A 24,517-nucleotide genomic window follows, 5' to 3' on the forward strand; every position below is an offset into this window, starting at 1 on the left:
GTGAACCTCTTTGGGAAAGTGGAATTGTAAAGGTTTATTTTTTATATAAGCAGCTTTCTTGATGACGCTGATTAGATCTTTTTCTTACCGTGTGAAAGAGCACATTCTCTTCTTTGTTGATCAACTCTAGAACAATTGAAGACTTGTTATGTGCTATATTCCCAATGTCATTCCACCTGTAGAGTTAAAAAAAAAAAAAAAAAGCGTTAAGAGTTTGCCAACACACACATTCAAACATTTCACAAACACATTAAGAATCCCTTAGTCAACATTAGTCTCATTTTATGGGAAAACTTTTCAGTAGCTGTTTGGTGAAGAAACATGGTCAGGAAAATAGGGAAGTCATGCTCTGATTAGAGGAGAAACAGATATTCAGCTCTTAACCCAAAGCAGGAGAGTTAAAAGCTCTCTTTAAAGACACCAATTTGAAGACTCACAATAGAAGACACACTGAAAACACATTAATGATAAACATTGTACTGAACCATGGCAGTTTTGAACTGTTTGATTTTAGCCACATGTAATAGAAGGAGTTTTTAATTTTTTTTTTTAATAGTGCCATTCCTCTCCAAATGATGTTTCCAACTTTCCTCCAGTGCCAATTCTTGCTAAAGAAGGTTAAGTTGACAACATGGTTATGCAGGCTATGCATACCATGTTAATACTCTGGTTTGCAATCTTTTTTTTTTTTTTTTTTTTTCCCCTCAAGTAATTGTCAGGTTACCCAAGATCAGAGTTATAATCTTCTTACAAATAGCTGACAGACATTTGCGTACATTGCGTGCAATCCATGGGGATGGCAAGGACTTGTTTGTTCTGTTTGCAGCATGCATTCCTCTTCATGTCATGGCAGGATGCTTCAAGTGCATATTTCCAAAGAATAAGGATCCCAGCACTGACTATCATTTCTACATGCAAAGAAACTTACTGCTTTTGTCACCTGGCACTGTTAAAAGATTACCTAATTTCTTCTTAAAATTAAATATGCAAAACATCAGCTATGTGGAAAAGGGAGCCCTAACATTTTTGAAGATGACCACGAAATTGCTAACATTCCAGCTGAAGCCTTAGCTACTGACTAAAAATTAGTGCACCTCATAAACTACAATTTTTTGGCTGCACAAATGTTCAATATTCTAATAACAGGGATGAGTAAAAATCAACTTCAAGTTAATACCAACAGTAATGCAAATACCCACCAGAGCAGTAGCAAAGAGGAATGAGTGAAACCCTAGCCTCCCTGGAATCGTGGATATTTCTAGCAACATTTTCATACAGAACATATTTTTATAAGTAGTAACCAAACCCACAAAAGAAAGTTCATGGAAAGGCTTAAGTGAATCTTAATAACCAAAATAAACAGCAGAACAAATAAACAAGCGACACAGCCAAAATTTTCAAAATTACAGAATGAGAAAGTTCAGCTTTTTTTTTAATGGGGCACCTAAATATGAAAACCAGATTTTCAGAAATGTTGAGTGCCTAGGCTGCCAACCGTGAGCTTTAAAAGATTTGCATTCAGAAGAATCAAAGAAGCAGACATAAAGGCAAGGAAAGAAAATGGATCAAAGACTCATAAGTAGAACAAGATACATGACAGACAACTACATCTTTCTTGCTGTCAAACCCATTCACAGACATCAAAAATTTTCCTTTTATCACACTTCTTATGGCCAAGACACCAATCCCGAAAATGGCAAGGTGACTACTCCTTAGTTAGAGGATTGCCACTATTGATGTCACATAGGTAAGTAAGGAAAAAAAACCCACACATGGAGCTCTGAAAAGAAACTTGCTTTCAATACAGAAGACACCAGTTTTTACCTATAAGTCACAGTTGTCCTTCCAATTCTGTTTTTTATGAAGATTCCCATGAAGAAAATACCAAGGTGTATGTCATTTCCATGATTATCCTGCAGACAAAGGATATATATTTAGTTTAATAAAGAAACTGGCCAATACACACATACAAATAAAAATACCAAACAGAAACCCTTATTCAGGAGGAATCCAGGACTAACTATTACCTAATCTACATTTTGCTGCTTGATCGGACTCTGGTTTTCATTACTTCAAAGCAGTTAGCACTTAACTGGATTCATTCTGTTGATTAGTGCAAACAGACGAAGGCTGAACGAGCTCAAGGTTCTCCTCTGTCAAACACCACACATGCTGCCCACAAACCGGCCCTCACTGTACAACACCCCACATTCCCTGTCACTGTGATTAGAGCTATCCAGAGCCCATATGACTACCAAGAGCAATCGTTCGCTTTCACCTTCGCAGCATTTCTCCAGTCACCTGTTAAAACATGCAGAGATTTTGGAAAACCACACCTGGAGATGGAATCCCTCTCCAAAGCCATACCCTTCACGGTTCCTCCTTTAAGTACTCTGTGTAGAAGTTCACAGCAGGCAACTCGAGAAAGTATTTGTATCTCTATAGGGATACATCCTCCACTGTTTTTCAATTATTGGGTTAAACATTCATCTGCATGCACCACATAATGTCCACTGTTCTTGCAGTGCAAATGATGGATGCCAATTTTCAAGCCCCAGCCCAAGCACCGATTCTCAGTGACACATATGCCAGCATTCTTCCACATATACTAAACTCAGCAAAGCTCCTACAGCTGACAGTCCTCAGTTTAGGACTACACATTCCTCTACCTTGTTCCAGAGGCAGCTTTAGAAAGCAAAGATATTTGGAAACTGTTGGAGAAAATGTATGCATTTGTACACATATAAATATATACCTGTGCGTGCGTATACACACCAATAGCTACATAAAAAGAAACGTACTTCTAATAACATTTTCTAACAGGAACAAAAGAGAAATCTTTCATTTTCCCCTTTGAATGCAATTTTATTTGTTTACAAGGTCAGCGTGCTGCTCTTTGATACAAGGGTAGCTGTCCTGGTTTCAGCTGAGATGGAGTTAACTTTCAGAACACTGAAAGCAGGACAGTAACACCTTCCTGCAGTTTTTGCAGAGCACCCAGATCACTGTTCATACTTATCTTACTGACGTGCAATGATATCTAATTACAGTTCCAACACAGATGTCGTTAACAGCAGCCTGCAGCATTAATCCGAATTAATTTGAGGAAAACATTGATTTCATTCATTGGCAATAAACACTCCATAATTTTTGTTGTTTAGTACGAGATTTTTGCCATTCAGCTCCTCCCCTTCGGGCCAATTTTGAGATTGGCCAAAGGGTCAATTTTGACTTCAGCAGAAATTTTTTTTCCGCTTGGTGCGGGTGTTTGTTTCTTTCATTTGTTTTGTTTTTAAATTCCAAGTCATCTTTAACTAGCAGAAAAATTGCTAACCGTCTATCATTGACAGTGGCTGGGTTGGTTAGCAAAGAGAAATGGGTCACGTTAGTTTCCAGTTTCTCAGCACAACTTTGTCACCAGACTGTCCATGGCAGAAAGGGTCTTCCAGCAAAGGGAAAGTAAACTACAAATGCAAAATAAACCTTGAAAAGCCCCCCTAGTTTTAAATTTGTGGAGGACCTGTGTGTACATGTTACAAACTAAGGAAAGATAATGTTTGGTAAACAGAAACTTCGAAAGTTATGAATAGGTCTTAACTTCCTAGCCCATTAAAGCCAACCAGAGCTGAGGTTCATTTGCTTCAGCCACTTTCACTCAGAAAGGACTAAGAAAAGAAAGCAAGGAGCACCTCTGCTTCCCAAGTAAGCAGCAACTGCTTCTGTGAAAAGGATTTTGGTGGAAGAGAAGAAACACGATGGGCCTAGGACACTGCCATGCTGCAGAATGGACCGCATGCTGCTGTCCAGTCAAACTCCCAGCAACCATTTCACCTTCCAGAACAGTGAAGCAAGTCCTGTCTCTTTTGGACAAACACGTCTTGCATGCATGCCAAAGGTCGCTGCAGACTTCCGCATCGTTTGATTCAGAGGTTCCTTTATAATATACACTAACATACCTTCACAGGGAAAATTTCCTGTCCAAACCCATCAAGGCGTTCCACTTCATTGATGTACATTAGCTCAGCTTCTGCTGCCGTAATGCCACTGCAATTAGAGTAACAAAAGGCAGCAAATGGCTCAATATTGTAGGCACACAAAAAATAGTTGTAAAAAAATGGGAGATTCACAAACCACTTTAGAAGACACTGTGTAGATGCTGCCTAGAAATGCACAACACAAAACTAGCTTTCAACATGAGGATCATAATCAGGAAGGGGAAGAATTTTACTACATGTTGCTAAGGTAAGGTACAAAGCACAGTTTAAATTACAGGAGGAACAAACTGAACTGATCGTATTACTCAGTTTCTTCTGCACACATCAAATGTTTTCCAGGCTTTATTAAAATATCAGGCCATTACATCAGGTTGTGTCTAGTTTTGGATGGCCAATTTCAGCCATATGGGTCCTAATTTGCATAAATAGTATACAAATTCACTGAAGTTTCTTAAAATGACTTAAAAGGGAAGACCTACATTCTCAAGTTGGCTGTTCAAAACCACAGGTGCTAATCCAAATGTTGAGCAGATTCTCTTTCATAATAGAGAACAAACCAGCTGAAAACTTTTACACGCACGTCTCCACATGCCTCTGTCACAGCTCAGGAATTCAGACAGATTTCAGCTCTCAAAAGCAGGTCAGAATAGATTGCAGGTTGCTCCAAAAGAAGGCCACTTATTAATGTTTCTCCTCTTTGCTCCTCCTTACCACAGCTTACAAACAGAAATATAGGAACCAAAGAAATACTTTGGAGAAAGAGAGAGAAAGGAGTTGGACTGTGATCTACCTGCTGAAGTGAGGATAAGTATTTGTTCTTTGCGTTGCAGAAATAACACCAAAGAGCACAGCAGAGGGGGGAAATCTTTCCCTTCAAGTCTGAGTTAACCAAGATCACACAAGCAGCCCGTAGCAGGGACAGAAGAACAGAACCAAGCCTGTTCATGGCTAACTTGGAAGCTAACCCTCTGGTTGTATCGAAGGGCCAAGCTTGTGTTGAAACTTGGACTGAGAACGGCCTTAGACTCAAAGATTGGTATATGCCCCTTCACAACCATTTTCTGTCATATAACAGGGAGTGCTGCGTCCTTCACACAGTACTCCCATGGCATTTCATGTAATAAAGCTTTATATGCAAATTCATAATCTAACACAAGAGATTATTTCCAATGACATACAGGCACTGCCATTTTTCTAAGAACAGCACTCTAGAGGTTTCAATACTTCCACCACCAAGACACCTTGATGACACGAAAGAAGCCTGCTAACAGAGGAGGTATTTGTACTGAAGCTCTAACACACAATCCTAGCTCATTAACTAGTAACACCATATTGTATCTTTTCCACAATGGGACTTAAAACCCAACTTGTGTTTTTTCATTTCCATTCCACTGAGAGCATCTGTGTCCCCCTCCCTCTTGAATGAGAGAAAACCCTCAGACCACCCTTGGACCGCCCCCAATTGAGTCACAGGGTCTTTCACCATCAGGATTTAAATCAAGAAGAGAAAGGAGTCTACTGCATAGTGCAGTGTTACACATCCTCATTAAACCTTCTGGGGCAAATGCACATTTATTTAGGATTAACTTCCTTGGCTATTTTGTGTTCACAAGAGGCAGATCATCTTTTGTAGCAGACTAATTACAAATCCAGCAAGACATGGCATAATAGTAACACGAATATAGACTAGTTCAACCCTGTCAGAAAAGCATGGGGAGGAAGGGTAGTACTAGGAGGATGATGACAATAGGAAAAAAAAAATAAATCTGACTCTTAACATGTCAAGCTCACCTGTGAGTTCGGTGCTCCTGAGCAACCTTTTGAGTCAGCTCCTCCAAGACAGCTTCATCCTGGGTCCAATCCTGTAAGAATATGAAGTAGCATTGAAAACTAGTCATTCAAAGGAGAGAGGACAAAATGCAAGACAGGAATTATGACAGTAGGTACTTCAGGATTGTTTCCTGTACAGGCTTTTTCAGGTAGTTACAGAGAGAGAACCTATCACCAACCACATTAAAAATTCAGAGCTGGGGATGCTGAAAATGTGCAAGAAGAACATGAGGGTCTGGGTTTTTTATATCTTTTCTGTGGTGGAGAGTAAAAAGACACTAGTTTTAACTATTTTTAAATAGGGGTAAAGTGCTTATTATTCCAAAATAGAGAACAGAGTATAGAGCACGGATGAGGGATCTTTTCTTGGAGAAGGACCAAACAAGTCTTTAAAAACACTTGGAAGTCTACAAATTAACATATACCTTTTAAACAGCCCAAAATAATGCATAGACCATAGAAAGTGAAGTCATGCTTATTTTCTGTCCTGCAACCTACAGGAACTCCCTTTGCCATGTTAAAAGGGATTGAAAGTTTTGCTACCTCTTCAAGTATGTAATAAAATATACTTGTATGCTTGCAACACATTTCTGAGCAGAAATTTTTATCTTCTGTAAATTTAATAATGTGTGGTAGAAATAATTCTGAAATAATCAGAAGTAAGTTGGTAAAGGAATTCCGCTCATAAATTCAAGGCACAAAAAGGAAGGAAGCTGAAAAACTTTCTTGCAAAACCTCAAAGTTCTTATTTTTATTTTAAAAAGCCTTAAGGCTGCATGTAACGTATTTAAATACACTGCCTGTTTCTTGCTCAATGGGGCCCTCCCTCCGATATTTGCTTCTGCCACAAAAAAATGTGAAAGTGGTAGCGTGCTAATGAAAAATGGCATGGTACATGCCTATGCACAGCTACACACCTGTGGGGTGTACTGTGTACATAACTTTGTTCTTTTCACTGCTGAAGAAATGCCATTTGACACACATTGTAGCCTCACAAGATCAAACAGTACAAATGTAGCTGCCCCTCCCTCATCCACCAGCTCACTTCACTAATGAATTTATAGCAACATTCTTGTTGGAGGCTCTTTCTACGCCCGAGATTCACTCAAATCCTCTGAATTTGCTTCACGACTAGTTTACGTCTCCAGTACTTAGCAACTGCCACTGAACTTGCAATGAAGTATTTGCTACTACATTACCCACTCCTCTCCAGAAGAGCAAAGACCAGTTAAAGACATGTCTAGAGAAAGAGTTGATTTAAGAGTAGGCTCCTGAAGACTGTAGAAGGCAGGTACTTTGCTGGTCTTGTTAAATTTAGCAATAGTAGCATGGATGAACAGGAAGATACCACCAAGTGCACACATCCAAAACAGAGAGCTGACCACAACACCATGTTGGCAGCTGACTCAAAAGTGGGGGTTCTAGGAGGTGGGCTCAAACAGTAAACTGTTCAGCCACAGAGAGATGTGGCTGGAAAGTTCATCTGGAGGCCTAAAACCTCTCCATGTTTTTTCTGAAAAGAAAAATAATATCCATATACTGAAAGAACTTTGCAGGAGTACAGTAATTTATGAAATGACAGCTTGACAACACATTTGTCTGCCTATATTTGCAGCCATTATTTTTCCCACTTAGGCTATCATATACAACTTCACAAGCCATCAACGAGACAGAACATCATCAATTACTTATCAATAGATAAAGGCATCCTACCAAAGAAATCCTGCTCCACTGGTCAGGCTAACAGAAGTTTCTTAATGCAAGGCCAATGCCGAACCCAGGTTCTAGCTATGAAGGGCATATTCAAATCTCTCTATATTAATTCCCCTTCTTCCTGCTGGCTCTCTTTTTCAGGTGGTGCTGAACTCTGTCTACCAGCTCAAAATTGGACTTTCACTTCAAAACACTGGGCAGCTGGCACCTTTTTGGACTTGAGAATGGACTATTCGCTGCACTTCCTGAACAAAGAGCACTGGTAAATGCAATGAAATGCTGCTGGAAGTGCCTTTCTCAAGCCTTCAAATTACAGTGAGATGAATCATTCTCCCTCTACCGCTCCACTAATTGCAGAGGGAAACCAGATGCCTTAACTTCTAGGCAGCTACACTCAGGGTATGGGAACCATGCCCTACTTCCCAATTTTTTTCCAGTTAGAAAGAATTCCATGATCGTTTACATTTTATGAAGCTTACACTCACGACTTGTGCTGATGGACTTCTTCATTTAAGATAAAGCCAGCCTTAACCTCAGCAAGCTTTTTTTTTTTTTCCCTTCTCTAATCCATCCTCCCAGAGAGGCTCCATGTCATGGACTGCAAGTGCCTGGCATTTGTTACCATAGTTTCTAACATCATTAGTGACCTAAAACACTTCCCTCAGTTCAAAATGTAGTTTCCAATGTAAATTAAAATAAAATATTTAAATCAGCACAGTCCCTGGCAAACATTTTGAGAAGACCCAATTCAGGCTTCACTTCAGTTTAAGAGTGAGTTGATGTAAATTCACATTCTTTTGAGGAAAGGTTGCATGATTTGTTCTGTAACACAACATTTACTACATCAGCAGCCCTCATATCCCATCGTTATGCCATGTTACTAATACTGCAGTACTCCTAATATACACGTCTTTAAATAGCTGCAGATTCTTTTTTTTTTTATTCAAAGAAGTATGTTTCTTTTGTTGAAACCTATTCCTCATGGAGGCTTAACAGGAATGAAAAAGGGATATGTTTCCACAGCATATATTCATTCAGATACATGCAAGCACATCGCAGGTTTTGGGGAGCAAAGTTTATTTCCACTATTACTAGTTCACTGCTGGTGCTTTTACTCTGTTATCAACAAGGCCATCTCTGAGGCATAGAGAAATTATTCATAAAAGACCACAAAAGAGAGGGATAAGGAACTCACCATAGGAAACAAGACATATTCTCGGAGGAAGTCATGAGATTCAAACTGATTATAGTCTCCAAAATCCGCTGGAAAAAACAACACAATTACTCATTTTAGCACTTTCCACACACGTTAAGACCACACTCAGCCTTTGCACAGATGCTTAATTTCAAGTGGGCGAGTTCCCTCTAAAGCCACAACCCAGCACAAAGATTTCTGCTTCTACTTCAGCTTTTAACACGGAGCTCTGAAAATAACAGTGTTATTACCAGAGATCAAACAAGTAATTTCTCTCTTTTGATCCCTAATATTATGACGATTTGCAATGCTTAACCAACAGGAATTCAAGAGTTTCTTTTTCTGTACCCTTCATGAATGAATACCACCACCTACCAAGGCTGGGATTGCTCAGCCTCGTTAAAAACTGCACACTTTCTCCAGTGTTCCCATCCCACACCAGGCAAAACGAAAAAAAATTAACCTACCCCTCCTATAGTTCTACACAATTGTGCAAAAGATGCTTAATTTCACATCCTAGGAGGTTAAAATCCACTAGTCAACTCTATTCAAAATGAATTGTCAACAAGCAACATGGTTTGAGGAGAGGTTGAGAAGGTCTTACCCTTCTGCAGCCACTGTAACAGTACAGGCACTGCGCCAGTTTAATTGACTGGCCCACACCTTCCTACTTGCTTTTCTACTTCTTCTACATCTCTTTAAGAGGTACTCATCTCCATGCTCACATTCACTGCTATGTCGGGTTGAGGATTCTTGTCTGAATGTCCTTGAAACCGTGCAGTTTTAAAAATGCTTCCTAAAGGCTAAACTATGTTTAAAAAAAACCAACACACAGAACAAAGCCTATATTTATCTATCTGTTAAATACACAACAGCCTATATCAAAAGAATATTTTGCCAGGAGGTTTTTATTTTATATTAATTGAACTGGATCAAACACCATCTACAAGATCCTCATATTAGAGAAGCTGGAAATTCCCATCATAAATCATATTAGCTAGACATTCTTTCAAAGCTTCTAGACAATTTCATGGATTGCAGGATGCCAAAAATGCAGTTTCATTTTGTTTTCACCTCAGAGTTATGTTTTAACATAAACAGAAAGAAGTCGAAATGGACATAAAACAGAGTCTGTAAGTTTAAAAGAAGTATTTCAAATATCTTCAGCTGCAGCACATGCAAAGGACAAAGGGAGTAATATAAGGTCAGGAATAAAGCGAGGAAGATTAGGTGCAATATTCCGATGCAATGGTCTTTTAACCAAGAAATAAGATACTAGAACATAATTTCTACTGCCCTAAGGAAGATCATATTAGCATTACTCTCTATTGAACCTTTAATTTTCAAGAATCAGATCTTCATGTTTGCTATTTACAGGCATACCTCCCCCGTCCCTCTCATCAGAGGACATGCCCAGAGCACGAGTGCTGAAATTCTACTTTAGGTTTTCATATTCTGCCATGGATGGACTGAAACATACTTTCTCCAAATACAGGGCTTTTCCTCTGCCCATATACACTATAAGATCCCACTTTTATTGATGTCCTTAAGAGGCTCAGAATAAAAATCACATTGTAAGAAGTAGTTTCTTATTAATTTATAACTCCCATAACAATTACGGTCATGTGTTCTTTCATACTTCAGATAGTACTATACAGCAAAATGAGTTTTTAATTAAAGGCAAAATTAAAGATGCTGCTATGCTCTTTGATGTAATTGCATTTCAAACCAGAGAACGTGAAGCAAATTCATTACTGTAAAGTACTCCGTGGTAGGGGCTGGAAGAACTAGAGTTTTGTTCAGATTCACTTACATGGATTTTAGAAATAGGAAAGCTGAACACTGTGATGTGGTCCATCATTCCCTCCCCGAGGATGTGTTTCACCAATGGCAGTCCACCTATGCACTTTTAAATCAATAGAAAACCCACTATTGTGAGTAGGAGTCAGTAGGAGCCTTAGTTAATGCCCAGGCAATATACAGAACCAACCAAAAAAGCCAGTGTTGGAAAGGGACTATCAGGTCACGTCACCTTACCTTGCACTGCCAAACCAGCTAGTCGAATTCCCTGCTCCAACGAAGAAAGTAATCGGCCATCAAGAACATCCTTTTTCACTTGTAGGTAATACTGATACCTACCAACAAAATAAAGAGCACCAATTAGAACATCTATATATTTGTACATTTTCTACAGAACAAAAGACAGCTGAAAGCAAGAACAACTCACCACAAACTGTTCAGGCTGTTAAACAGCAGTCTGTGCCTGGCTTCAGAAGTTCCACATTACCAAAACAAATCAATATGATCCCTATACGTTCAATGCTTCCAGGTGGATGAAAAGGAAAATAAAAAGTTCTAATTTGTATTTCCTAGATGACATAGAAGAGGGACATCTGCTGGGGTTACCTCCTCCATAAATTTTGTAAGGGTTACTGACAACCATGCAATCATCAGTACAAAAAGAGGCTACTCCGTATATCTTCTACTGTTTTTGGTCCAGTGTCACCATTTTGACAAAAGAAACAGGATTTTAGCAACATACTTTTGCCTACTGACATAACTTTAACTATGGCCCATATAAAAGTTTTATACTTTTGCCTGACGTAACTTTAACTATGGCCCATATAAAAGTTTTTTAAATTGACATCTCTCATCTGTAAGGATGACTTAGACACACAAATCAAGCAAAACCAGCTTCTAATACCATGCACTTGCTGATGGGCAGTAACTAACCACAAGACAAACTATGTTAGTTCTAACCACACCAACAGAACCCACACATTTCACCTTACATTTGCAATAGAGTAGATGAGGACAAACATGACACTTTCCACAAAAAGCTGAACAAGTTACTGTCCCCATCTGCGCATCTCTCCCATCCACTGAACTGGGCCAGACCCGCAGCAGTTGGCCAAAGCAGCAGGGACACGTACCAGTCCCTCTGGTGTATCAGGTTAAAGTCCAGTGCAGACAGCTTCATTAACAGGCCACAGCCGTGTATTCTGTAGGCACCAGTGCACGTCCCCTCGAGGTACCGGTGTGGCACCAGAAAGACTCGAGGACAGTAAACTCCCAACTGGACTCGGCTGTGACCAGCACACCACATCTGACCCCACCTTTGAACTTTTGGGAATAGCAAAAAAAGCTGTTCTGGTCTTGTTTTAATGATTTCAGACACTTGTGTGTACCTTCCCAGTACCAAAGCAATGAACCTTTTCTTCTCAGAAAGGAGAATCACTGTAACATCACCCACGTTACAGGGACTGCACTGCCTTCGCTATATTCAAAAACGTTAGTGCTTTAACTCTGTGTGGAGGCGCTGGAAAATACCTATGTACTTCATTCGAATCCAGCATAACCCAAGCCATGTTTTAAGGGCTATTAATCAAATGCAGCACTTTACACTTTTTCTTCAGTTAACTCTTCGTCAGCAATGTGAGATGCAATAACTTGCCACTAGACAGCACCAACGCTCTGAACCAGACCCGTGCTCCCAAGGCAGCAGGGTGTTCAGAGGCTGTAAGCACTGCAGGGCAGAGAAATCCTCTCCGGGAAGACCTCTGTGCATATTCTTCACACCTGGTAAGTTCCCTTGGAGCTGACAATTTTTATGTGTGCTTAAAAAGGTAACTGTTGGGTTACTGGTTTTAGGCTTCCTCTTCCCCCCTGTTCCCCCCGCAAAAGGCAGATAAACCTTTTCAAACAGAAAAAATATAATATCATTTTACATGCTAAGATTTGGCCTTCACACAGCCTAATGAAGATTAAAACTTCAGGGGATTTTGACATTCGATTGAGAGAGGCAGTGCTAAAAGCATAAGGCTTCTCAGCTCGAGCCCAGTGCTTCAGCCCCAGGTTTCACACTTGCTCGGTCCAAGAGACAAATCAGCTTGTTTCCACTTCTTTGCAATGACTGAATCCCAATTCTGAAAACACGCACGCTCTCACACAAGCTTGACATTAGCTGCTTTATCAAGTATGCAGGTGAGCAAGTGTTTGCTGTATCTGGTCTTTGAGGCTGGTAATCCCAAAGCAGGCTACTGATGTCAATGCTGCCTATATGTGCCCGAGTTACATGTTCTAGTCTAACAGAAAAAAAGTAAAACCCACGTCAGCGATACAGTTAGAGCTATTGTCAAAACAAAAAGACTACATGAAAGTCAAAACAATGTAAAATCTTATAGTGATATTACAACGTCAAGAATGTCCCCAGTTTTAGTGGAGCCATGATTCAACCATACTGCCCACAAAACTATAAACCACAGGAAGGATTATTTAGGCAAGCATCACCAACAATATGTCAAAGCAATTACTGTAGTATCAAATATTATGACCAAGACTTTCGAAAGAAACAGTGATGTGGGGTTTTAGTTGCAATTTCAGTTGCCAATACACAAAAAATTGTTTTAAGACAGCAGTCAGCACCCACTTTACAAGAAAGATGCCCACTTACAGGTGTTTCACCATGACTGTCAGAAACAGGTCCCATTTAAAAACCTTAAGAGGAGTATTCCACAATACTTTGCTACAGCATTGCATTTACTTGAACTGTATCAGAATAAACTTTTTCCACTGTCAGGGAAGAGGAGGAGCATACCCTGGAGGAAGCTCTGCTCGAAGGCTCTAATAGCTCTTACCAGCCACAGATTCATGGCTGGGCTGTGCTGCAAACCTGTGGTCAGGCTCTCTGCCCAGCCAGCGGAGAGGAGGAATTGGCCCCTATTCTGTCACAAGGATTTGAGGCTCCTCCATCTAAAATTACACTAAATGCTGTTGTTATGTCACTATACTAGCTGAGACTGCTCTTTGTTCACTTAGATTGCAAAAGTAGACCTATAATTTGAGGGAAATCAAACATTTTTAAAATGATTCAGCTCTAGATTCACTGAGGAAAGCTGATCCAGAACAGCAGACAAAAACCATGCATTTCATAAGCCTCCTATTAGGCGGTTTAGTTGGCAAAGCATATGGAAACTGAACCAAAGAGAAGTTTGCAGGCTGCCCTCACAAATAACAAAAGGCAAGAAATTAAATATTAAGACTTGCAAAGCTTTAATCACAGAGCCATTCTGGCATAGTAGGGGAGTACAGGGCAGAAGAGACACCACCTGAGCCAAGTGGGCCCAGAGCTGAACTCTCTCCCCTTCGCTGCTCATTTTGGGTTAAATGTTTTTAGCAGAGCCGTTGTGTATTCAATATAATAAAGGCTACTACAGTTTGCCAGCCTGTAGCTAATTCCAAGGGGAATGGGAGTGGACAACAAGTCTGAACAAAGCCATAATTATAAGCATATCATTTCCCACAACTCTATTTAGCCAACACAGAAAACATTAAAAGTGTATTTGCATCTACTGCATCAAAAAGCATGCTTTTTACAGAGTAAATAAGCTGCAACTGGACAACTATGAGACAACATCTGAACTCCAGAATCAACATCTGCATTTTAGCAATCCATACTACATCAGAGGCAAAAAAACCCCAAACAGCATTAGTAAGCAGGAGATAGGGGGACAAGCTTAAAATTGAATTGCAACACCCAGATTCAGACTCTGCTACAGCTGTGTCAATGTAGAGAAACTCCATTTGCCCGTACAATTCAGCATAGACCTCCCAAGATCAGGTTTTGTGTTTGTTCTACTGTCACTCCAAAAAAGAACGTGGGAGTTTGTATAGTGACACTGAATTCATCGTACCCTTCCATCGCCACTGTTTATCTGATGTATAACCTCCGTGCTGTTTTACATATGCAGAAAATAACTCAATTGCTTTCACTGATTTCCATTCTCTTCAACAAGCAATGTTTCAGATACCACAAGCCACACAGAACCTGGCCTGATCAATACTGGAAGATCTTTGCAGAGAAATTAAAGGATGGCTTACAAAAGTAAGACTATGGGTTAGTTTTGCAGAGTAACTGCACAGGTGCACTGCATCTTCACAGTTTTCCTACTAGCGACTTCCACAAAGAGCCACAAGGCAAACACTTCATTAACAATTACTCATCAGATCCAGTAGCCTTAGTAATCAAGCAGCATCCAACTCTGCTAGGAAACTTACCAGAACAGAACAAAAAAAATGCATACAGCCCCAGGGACTTACAATCTCTCTCTCTATATATATTTAATACACATATATAGATCTAAATGTTCATACAAAAAAGGTGACAAGATCAACATAACAAGTGTTAATACTCTTTGAACGCTGTACTGTGATCAGTCTGGATTTGTGTTATTTTTCCCTGGTTCTGCTCTCCTTCTGCATATATCAGGGACAGGAAGGGTTGGGAATGGGCACTTTATCTCTAGTGCAGCAGGAAACACTTTTGAAAAACTTTTTTTTTTTTTTTTTAAATCACTCAGTGTGTTTTTCTAAAAATTTCAAGCCAATACAAATAAATGCATTACAGTTTCAGTACCGATAAATATTTACCTTGAGTGTGTTCGATAATACACAAAGCACTATAAAACATGTCTTAGTTACCCAAGAGGTACAATTCCTTTAAAATCGTTTCTAATGATGCAATTACTGGCATGACTAACTTTTTTATATCCCATTAGGTACCTTTTTGGCGTTAAGCCTATCTATTGGATAACTGCATAGCTATGTAGTTTTAACTTCTTCTCTGGAGGAAAAGAAAACTGCTTTACTGCTTCACATCTCCAAAAAAAGAAGTCTTTGTGACTCAAAGGAGAAACAGATTGGCCCACAAGCTCAAGACCTTCAGCTCTCTTACAACTTCAAAAAAAATATTGCAATTACAGCACAATATGATCTTCTAAAATTAGAAACACAATAAAAGTCACAATGAATCTCAACAACAGTCCGACTCAGCTCGCTTGGGTTTATCTCCGTATGGTAATATACTTGTAGCAGAGACACTGCAATGTACGCTTATGCAACAATCTGCCCACAGGGGAAGCAGTTGCTCCAAAACAGAGGCCTTTTATCGTTTACTAAAATTACTCTAAGCGTTAGCTTTGATATTGATGTGTCTATTGTTCATCTCACACCTTAAAATCTGCCATGATCTTGGCTTTGATACTATTTAGCAACAGGATTTCACAGACACCTAGATGCTACACTTTAAAGAGAAACCCATTTTTTATTTTAAACACATTATTTATTTTAAATCTCAGCCTTTGAGTGAGATGAGCCAATGACCCAGCTAATCAATGGGAAAGCGAACAAACTGACTGATAATGACTAAAATGTTATTTTTATTTATTACATATTTGAGACCACCATAATAACGTTTAACTCTTACTGGTTGCTCTTCTGAGAAAAACACGTTTTCTACAGTACTAACGATCATTAGCCTCATTTTATAAATAGATTATCTGGGGCACATTGCTGGTGAAGTTACTTGTCTAAACTCGGGCAAGAAACCAAAGCAGATTTGGGAGAGCTAGCTTTGGTTCCCAAGTCTCAATCCAGAGTGCTACTTACGGGATGCAGTTTATTTCATGTGGGTCACTCAGTATGCTGCAACAACACTGACTGCAAACTTGGACTGCATTTTATATGGCAAGAAAGGAAGGCAGGCAGGCAAGACTAGTCTTTTCAGATACAACATTCAGTGTATTGGCAAAGATGGTATTATGATTTCTGGGCTTGAGCATGCTGAAACACATTTTAGATGCAAGGATTCAATCAGCACATCTTAATCTAAAGGCACTCTAAAAAAAAAAAAAAGTACATACATTGGTGATGTCATTGTAAGTAACGCAGTGCTAAGGCCTTGTCTTTGCCGTTGTAAAAAACTTAGATGGTGCTGATAAATGGAACATCTCCAGCTCGCTCCTCTGGAATTTCATCAACTTCTCTCCCAGCAAAAGTCTGACGTTTCGTCAGCTAAATTACAATAGCCATTTCTCTGAGATTTGTGATAGAATATAAAAAGCAACGGCTGTGCTTCGCTACTAAAGGGTAATATTTTTGGAAGGGTATTACCGAGAACAACTCTACCACACCCTGCCACAGACCTTGAGAAAGGTCAGCAGACTTGCCAGAAATTAAGAGAAGGAGACAAAAGAGCCTTTGTCACAAATGGCAGGAGGAAATTCCTTCAGAAGCTCAAACTGTCAATGCCAATAGTAAAAAAACCATCATAATAGTTTCTAGGGTAGAAACTCCTTGATCATGGCAACCTTAGAAGGTGGGTTAAGGTTAGCTTTAGGTAACTGAGAAATGAGGTTGTTCAAAAGCAGCATCCAACTGTATACATACTTGTTTCCTCCAGCAGCTGGATGGAAAACATGACTGAAACTAAAAATAAAATAAATTAAATCCATGGAAAGATTTCTGTCATTCCTTTTCCCCTTCCTAACGGGATAGAACAATGCTGAGTTAGCATTATTGTCACACGAAAAAGGACATATCAAAACACAGTTCCTATCACCTACCTCCACATTGCTCAATCTCTCTCTTTAAAAGCAAAGGTTTATAGCTGAGGGGAAGAAAAGGAGATTTGGCTAAAACAGGGTAATTTCACAATGACAGTCACTTTCCATTTGTTTTGATATGCAATTTGTGAGCATGAGGACAGACAATACACAGCCTCACTGACTGCTCTGCTCTACAAGCTGCAATGAAGCATGCAATGGAAGGTAAGCTACCAGACCACAGAACCATTGAGGTTGGAAAAGTTCTGACCACTGAAGTTCTTTCAAAGGCCAGTTATCTTCCAAAGGTTAAGGTCCAGCTATAAAGTCAACTCCTGGCTAAGGATACTAGACCACAAAAACCTTTGCACTCCTAAAAACATTCTGTGCAGAATTTTGCACTGCTTAGTTGTTGTTTACCTATTTCATCAGTTTACTACCGAAAGGTTGTTCGTTTGCATGCATTCCCCAAAAGACTATCTACTAAAATTTCAGATTCCCACCTCCACCACTGCCTCATTCAGCTAGTAGACGACTTCAAATGCAAACACAAAGTATGTGCATTTTAAGAGCAATGAGCTTTCCTTTTCTGGTGTGAATCAATGACATCAAATTTCTGCAGCAAAACTAAGCATTCAAAAAAGAAAATATTTACATATTGTGAATGAACACGGGACTGTAACATGGGAAGGTAACACACACTTTATAACCTCTCGCCTGTGAGCAGCTGCTTCCAGTGTAGCCCTGCGTCAAAGTGTTGTGGCTCTTGGGTGTCCAGCGTGAAATGGATGGCTAGTGAAACCCTCAGCAGTCACCCATGAGATAACAGCATCACACTCAGCATCCTCATTGGCAGCAGAAGACTGAGTTTGGATTGTAAAGAAGTGCTCTGCCAGAGTTGTTCTTTTCCTGCCATTTCTGATGGGCCACAAGCACGGACACGCACCCAGGCTGTGCTGCAGCCTGCAGACATGACACAAGCCTTCCAAAACATACACTCCTTCCGCATGCGGCTTAGCCAGCAGATGCAGCATTATGTATCTGCTAATTTCTCTACATTTAAAAAGGAGCCCCCCAACCACAACAGGTCCATCCTCTGTACTTGTACATTTTGTTAAGAGTATATTCTACTTTTTGGATACTCCAAGTTCAAATAAACCCACCAAGTTAAAGCTTAAATAAAAAGGCCAGTAATGGCATGCTTTAGCAAGAACGGAAGGCATGCCACAACCTGATCCTGATTTTCTGCCCTTGAACTCTTGAATTAATTATAACAAATTACAGGGAGCCCTACTACAATTTATAAGCACAATAAACTCCCTTACAACCACCTATAATTTTATCAGAGCTAATCCGAATACCTAAAGAATTATACAGCACAAAACTCCAATGTGCCTTTTAGAGTAAAAAAGTTGGGGAGGCCCTATTCTCTTGTCTTCTGAGCCCAGACTTCTGAGACTTGTCTCTCTCAGCAAAGGCTCATTTGGTCTCTGCAAGCTGGAGTCCAGCAAAGCCAGGCCCTGGTGCCATCACCACAACATTCATCCTTATGAAGGCTAGAGTGGGATTGCAAAATTAAAGCAAAGCAATCAAAACCATACAATGCAAAGAAATACGTATTTTACCGTTTTCAGCTGAAAAAAAGCATTCAATGCAAATATAAATATTACATGGAAATGCTAGAATAAAGCATTTGGGAATGAAGAGTTTGTTGGCCACACGTCTTTGAAAAAAGCCATGTATCCATCTGGTTTGGGTTTTAAGTACATGCTAAAAGTGTTATTGTTCAACATGGCACTCCTATTGACTTCAGACTACTCACATAGTTAAGCTTAAACACATACTCAGCTATGCACTCACCTCTCCTGAACACTTGCATTAGGCCACAGACATCCAAAGGTTACAATACAGAAGACTTTATTTTAGCTTCATTTAAAAAAATAGAACTGAGTCAGGTAGGTGAATTGCAGCAATGCCACATACTGCTTTTCACACTGCAAAGCCACCACTGGCTCAACAGCAAAATCAGAGGGACAACGCTGCCGAGTACCACTCTGTATCACTTATCAGAGCAGTTCTACTAGCCATCAGCCCTCCTCTGCTGCATGACACAAGACATGGGCTCCAGCCATGAATAGGACCTCCAACCACGAACAGGTTTCACCTATATATAGCTACTCAATAATATGACATGGCACGCAGGCTGTGTGTCATTTCCACTTAATTAGTCACATCCTCAAAACATTAGGTCCCACGCACGGAGACCAACTCATGTTCCCAACTCCTTAGATGGCGTGAAAGTAATGGCAGCTGGTGAAGATCCATCCTTGTAAAGATGCAAAAATGAAAAGACAAGCCATGGCTATGTGTGCTAAAGACTACTAAACTTCATGGGGAAGAGGAGCACAAAAAGCCCTCTTGGTCTTTCCTGATTTAGAACCAGCAAAGATTTCAGCAAAAATGAGAGTAGACCCCAAAAACTTAATAGCTTAGATTTATTTCCTTTACTCATATGTGTTGACTCAGTTCAAAATATGATGTTCCTTGCCCTGAAAAGAAAACACAGCTAACCTTCAAGCTGTCTCCACTGTGGGAAAAGGTGGTTTAAGTTACACATGGAAACAATATGAGTCAATGGTTTGAAAATTCTCCTAGTAGCCAGCCAAGCTAATGGCCAAGCAGGTTAGAATATAATGGTAAAAAAATGTGGTGAGTTAACTAGAACATATGTACATTCTAGCTCATACTCTGCAACACTGAAAATAACTAGATAAATCTTTTTTTTAAATTGGCCTAAGTACAGCCATAACTCTAAACTACTCTTTGTACACAAAACAAACGTGAAGACTTCTGCATGCCCCATGCTTCCCCCCTCCATTATGCCAGCTGGAGTCATAAAACTTATTGTATCCACCCCATAAACCCTGTCTCATTTTTCAATATATATTTTAAATACTCTTCTCCAGCAGGGCTCTGAACTCTGGAATGACAAAAGTCCACCAGCCTCTTCTGGGTAAACGTACTGCTGTGCACTGATGTAAAAGGTGAACAGAGTGAACACATACACCAGTGAACAACTGGTATGCAGATTTAAGCACCCTGAAGCATATCACAAAACGATTGGCTTGTGGGTGCAGACCAGCATGCATGTGTACTCAGGTGTTACTTTATTCAAAAAGCAAGTGAACATGTTCAAACTTACAGAATATTCCGGTTAACTTAAACTTAAAAAAAAAGAATAAAAAAAAAAATCAGTGCTCCAGTAGCCTGCAGTGAAAACTTGTTCATGAATGTAGGGAACTCATTGAAAGAAACCCTACCAGTAACACTTTTAGGTAGTAGCCAACTTCACATAATCAATGTCAAGAAAGCTCTATTGATTTAGCAGAATTTGACCTTGTAGGGAGCTAAAATCCAGTCCATTCACTACTGCCTCTTTACAGTAATCTGCCCCACTAATAAGAAAACTCTATTTGAAATGTGACACAATGAAGTTGTCACCTATCTATTGGGCTATCAGCAAAGTAGCTCATTTTCCCATGAAGAGATTGTTGAAGCACCTACATTAGTGTTCACTGTGAGCAGAAAACAGGAAAACTCAGGTTGTTTCCGCTTCCCGAAGAGCTTGCTGAGTCTAGTTTTTCACAGGAATAGTTGAAAACACTCACCCCATGTATCACTACATCATGCAATAAAACCACAGCCCAGGAAGTTCTAACATCCCAGCGAACGTAACCCTGCAAAAGTGAACACAGCTCTGATAACAACGGGATGTTGCCAGAGAAATATGTGAATCAGTGCCCTGTTGGGTGGGTAAAGTAGATCCATTTCATGAGATGAATAATAATTCTTTGTAAAAGCTTCAAAAACAGCTGAAGATATCAAGTGCAAAAGCAGCTGCCAAAGATAAAACAGTGAACCAGTAAACATCTCACTGCACAAGAATCTGCCATCTTCCGACACTGAGATTTCTGCCAAATTCTTGTTGAGATTTTCAGCTGCATAAGGGCCTCCACACAAATGCTTCTTTTAAACACATTCAGAGACTTCAGGACTGTACTGACATCCAATTGCAGCTCCTTTAGCTTTATACCCTGACAGCAAGGCAACAAATATTAGAGGTATTCAGCTCCCTGAAAAGGGTACGTTTAGAACTGGTCTTCATGGTTTGTATCTCGGGGATAAGAGAAGGGAAGAAGTTTGCTCCAGCCTGCAGTACAGCCACCAACATTCAATAAATTTAATTGAAGACTGGCAGTGATACTGTCACCAAGATTTCCACTGCCTATGCAATTCTTGAAATTTAAAAAGCAGTTAGTAACTCCAATGGAAAAGCAGAGGTCTGTGTGCTCACAGTTTGCTGCTCCTGGCTGACCCTCTTTCTGATGCTGCAGGCAAATTTCAGATATCTACCCGAGACCGCTAAATAGAAGACCAGTGAGCCGTAGTTCCCTTTTCAAAACATACAGTAGAAAAAAAGAGAATGAATCACCTGCAGAAAGTGATGCACAACAGAGGAATCCTGAATCATGCTGTGGAAATGCCCGTTTCTTCTCACTGATTACACAGGAAGTCTAGGGCAACCTTCACTTTCGAGGCTTCATCAGGAGAAACTACACAACCGAGGTAGGATCTGTCTGTGACATGAAGACTTTAAGTAGTATAACCCATAGCAGCCTGCGCTTCCCTAAGGAGGAACTGCTAGTCACTGCTACTGCATCACGTGGGAAGATAAACTGTGAATTACTAGCCCTAGTCCAGGTAACATACTCATCTGTCAAAAGCAGTGCCTTAAACTACACCGGGAGACAAGTCAGAAGCAGCATAGCAATCTGTGAGGTACACCATCATATTCACCGTGCCCACACGGCTCCTTAATGAATGGGCAACCCCATGCTGCAATGATATACGTTGCTACTGCACCTTAAGGGGGAAAAAAAGGCAGTCAAGCACTTTGCAACAGTCTAAATGACAAAGGCAGTGAGTGGCATAGTTCACAGATCAGAAGAGGAATGTTCCTTCTCATCTTTATTTGAGGAAATGCATACAGGCTGATGGGTACTTCTGTTACTCAAGTGTTCTCCATTTTTCCACTTTTCCTATCCTTTCTCCTGGAAACCAAAATATTAAAGAGAACATCTATTTTTCTAGGGAAAGCAAAACTGCTCCATTACAGTGACTATCTCTACTGTGATTACACTAAAATTTCACAGAAGAAGAAGAGAACAGACACTATGTATTCAGTAATTCTCAGTATAACTCTGAAACTCCTCACTGTTAGCGACAAGTGAGAAATTAGAAATAGATACTTGAACTAACTCGCTCCTTTCTTCAGTCTAAAAATTTCACAAGTAGATTCACAAACATGTGCAATGCCTTCTCCCAAAAAAGCTTTGTTTAATAAGGCCTTAATGTAACAGGTCAGAACCAAGCTCTGAAAAGCTGGGCAGGCCCTTGGTAGGGCAATCACAGGTGACGTGGATGATAAGCTGTTCCTCTTTCATAAGTAACCAGGCACCATTTGGCCTTTACTTTGAAACCGTCTCATTTTATGCAAATGTTCTTTCTAGTTCATGGGCAACAAAAGTTTATTTTCTTTTTCTCTTTCTTCTGCTCAATTAAGGAAGCAGAAGGAACAGTTCTAGTAGCAGCATGTCACTTGTTTGATACTAGAGCTCCATAGGCTTGTTTATTTTCATAAAAGTGTATTAAAATATGGGCTATTTTTAGGCTAGCAAATTACTTCCTGCATCAAACCAAGTCCTCTGCCCTGTTCAACCCAGCAGTTCAGAGGGATGCCTGTATATACAACATTTACACTGACGTAAGGGAACAACACACCCAACAAGACTGAACTGCATCCACTGCCACTCTTACCAAGTGCTTCCAGACCCTAAATATTCTTACCTGTGGCCAAACCCAGTGAGAGACATGGCTAACACCACCTAGCCGCTCAGAATCAAGCCCTTTGCTGCAATTTGAGATTCCTGGAAACACTGAAAAGACAATGTAACTGATGCCCCAAAACGCTGCCGTTTTTTTCAGCACATAGTAGCATTTCTATTTGAAAACAATATTGTCCTTACAAATTTCTTTAAATGTTGTAACTGATGCATAACGAAGCCAAGAAACTGGCTTTCCTCCTGCCTCTGCTGCTGTTTCATTATTTTAAGGTACAGGAAAATCTTTTCCTGATGCCAGATGTAAATGAAACAAAGAAAACCAAGATTTTTAAAAATGTACCTTGGCTTTGAAGAAGTTTACTCTGGGCATATTTGCACCAAGAGAGAGATTCTTTACCCCCACATTTATTGACAGTTAATTTAGTTCAAATTGCCATTTCTCTTTATGCAAGGCAGAAAATCACAGAGTCTAAATGAAAGGAGCAATTCAACATTATAGGACAGGAAAAAAATACCTCTGCTTGCTTTTATAGTTGTGTCTGGCTGTTTTACAAAGAGGAAGACAACATGCTGACAGCCTTCAGGGAACAAAATCCATCAAATCTGACCCTACAGAGAGAAATTCCAATGGCCACCAGAGTAGAAGCTTCTTAACTAACTTTTACAAACCCTCCCAACTGAAGCTCAACGTTTGCTTCAGAGAGAAGAGAACAAAGGCAGCAGGGATCTCCCCATCCACCATGGCGACGGCAGCATGCTCCCGACCATCAGGAAACATTAGTCTTGAATTTCAAGTATACAGAATACTCTTTCTGTTTAGAATGAAACTATAATGAAACAAAGTCCAGCTTTTGTCATTTTGCATCTCTACATCCCATCTTAAGCCTGAAAAAGTTCTTGAGAGTAAATACCTAGCTGAAGGCTTCTTGTAGAGCCTTCAAGTGTGAGTAGATGTAGCTAGGCCATGTTGTTAAATACAACTTCTGACAAATCCTCCGGCTGTGTACGCAGAAGCTCACTCTCCATACGCTCATCCTCTTGCCTTAAGACAGTCTGCAGTTCAAAGAAAGCAGGACGCAATTGCCCACTTCATTCCACAAAGGAAATCAATTGCAGTTTTCATGCTCTGCTGCCAATTACAGCAAGATTTAAAATCACTTTTCAGCACCATTTAAGATAACCTGCTACAAACAGAAAACAAGGAGAGGGGACACATTCAGATCATAAAAACAGACTTTCCATAAACACACATACACGAAATGGGTACTGTTAACACTACAGCTAAGAATACGCAAACACGTGTGCGCAGCACTGGGAAATCTAACCGAGGAAAGCCAAGGGCCAAGAAGGGCAGAATCTAAAGAGAAGAGACTTGATGCTCCAGGTTATCCCTGTGATCCACGTAACACAAAGGTCTGTTGCCAGCAGGTGTGAGGACAGCCTCCTCGCAGGCTGAGAAACAAAAAGCGCTAGGTGTGACTCATCCAAACACACAGCTTC

At 40.0% G+C, this 24,517-nt stretch overlaps 1 protein-coding gene across 1 annotated transcript in view; it reads right to left on the bottom strand.

The window, feature by feature from the left end:
- Positions 1-24,517, bottom strand: part of PTPN14 (protein tyrosine phosphatase, non-receptor type 14) — a 64,951-nt gene that overhangs the window by 24,106 nt on the left and 16,328 nt on the right. Inside the window, 6 exon segments of the mRNA XM_010078578.1 lie at positions 89-176; positions 1,825-1,913; positions 3,957-4,044; positions 5,787-5,857; positions 8,734-8,801; positions 10,771-10,868. Of these exon segments, the coding sequence (XP_010076880.1) occupies positions 89-176; positions 1,825-1,913; positions 3,957-4,044; positions 5,787-5,857; positions 8,734-8,801; positions 10,771-10,868 (502 nt within the window).

Source organism: Pterocles gutturalis, unplaced genomic scaffold (genome assembly GCF_000699245.1).
Source record: "Pterocles gutturalis isolate BGI_N339 unplaced genomic scaffold, ASM69924v1 scaffold6818, whole genome shotgun sequence".
In the NCBI taxonomy this organism is placed as follows: Eukaryota; Metazoa; Chordata; class Aves; order Pterocliformes; family Pteroclidae; genus Pterocles; species Pterocles gutturalis.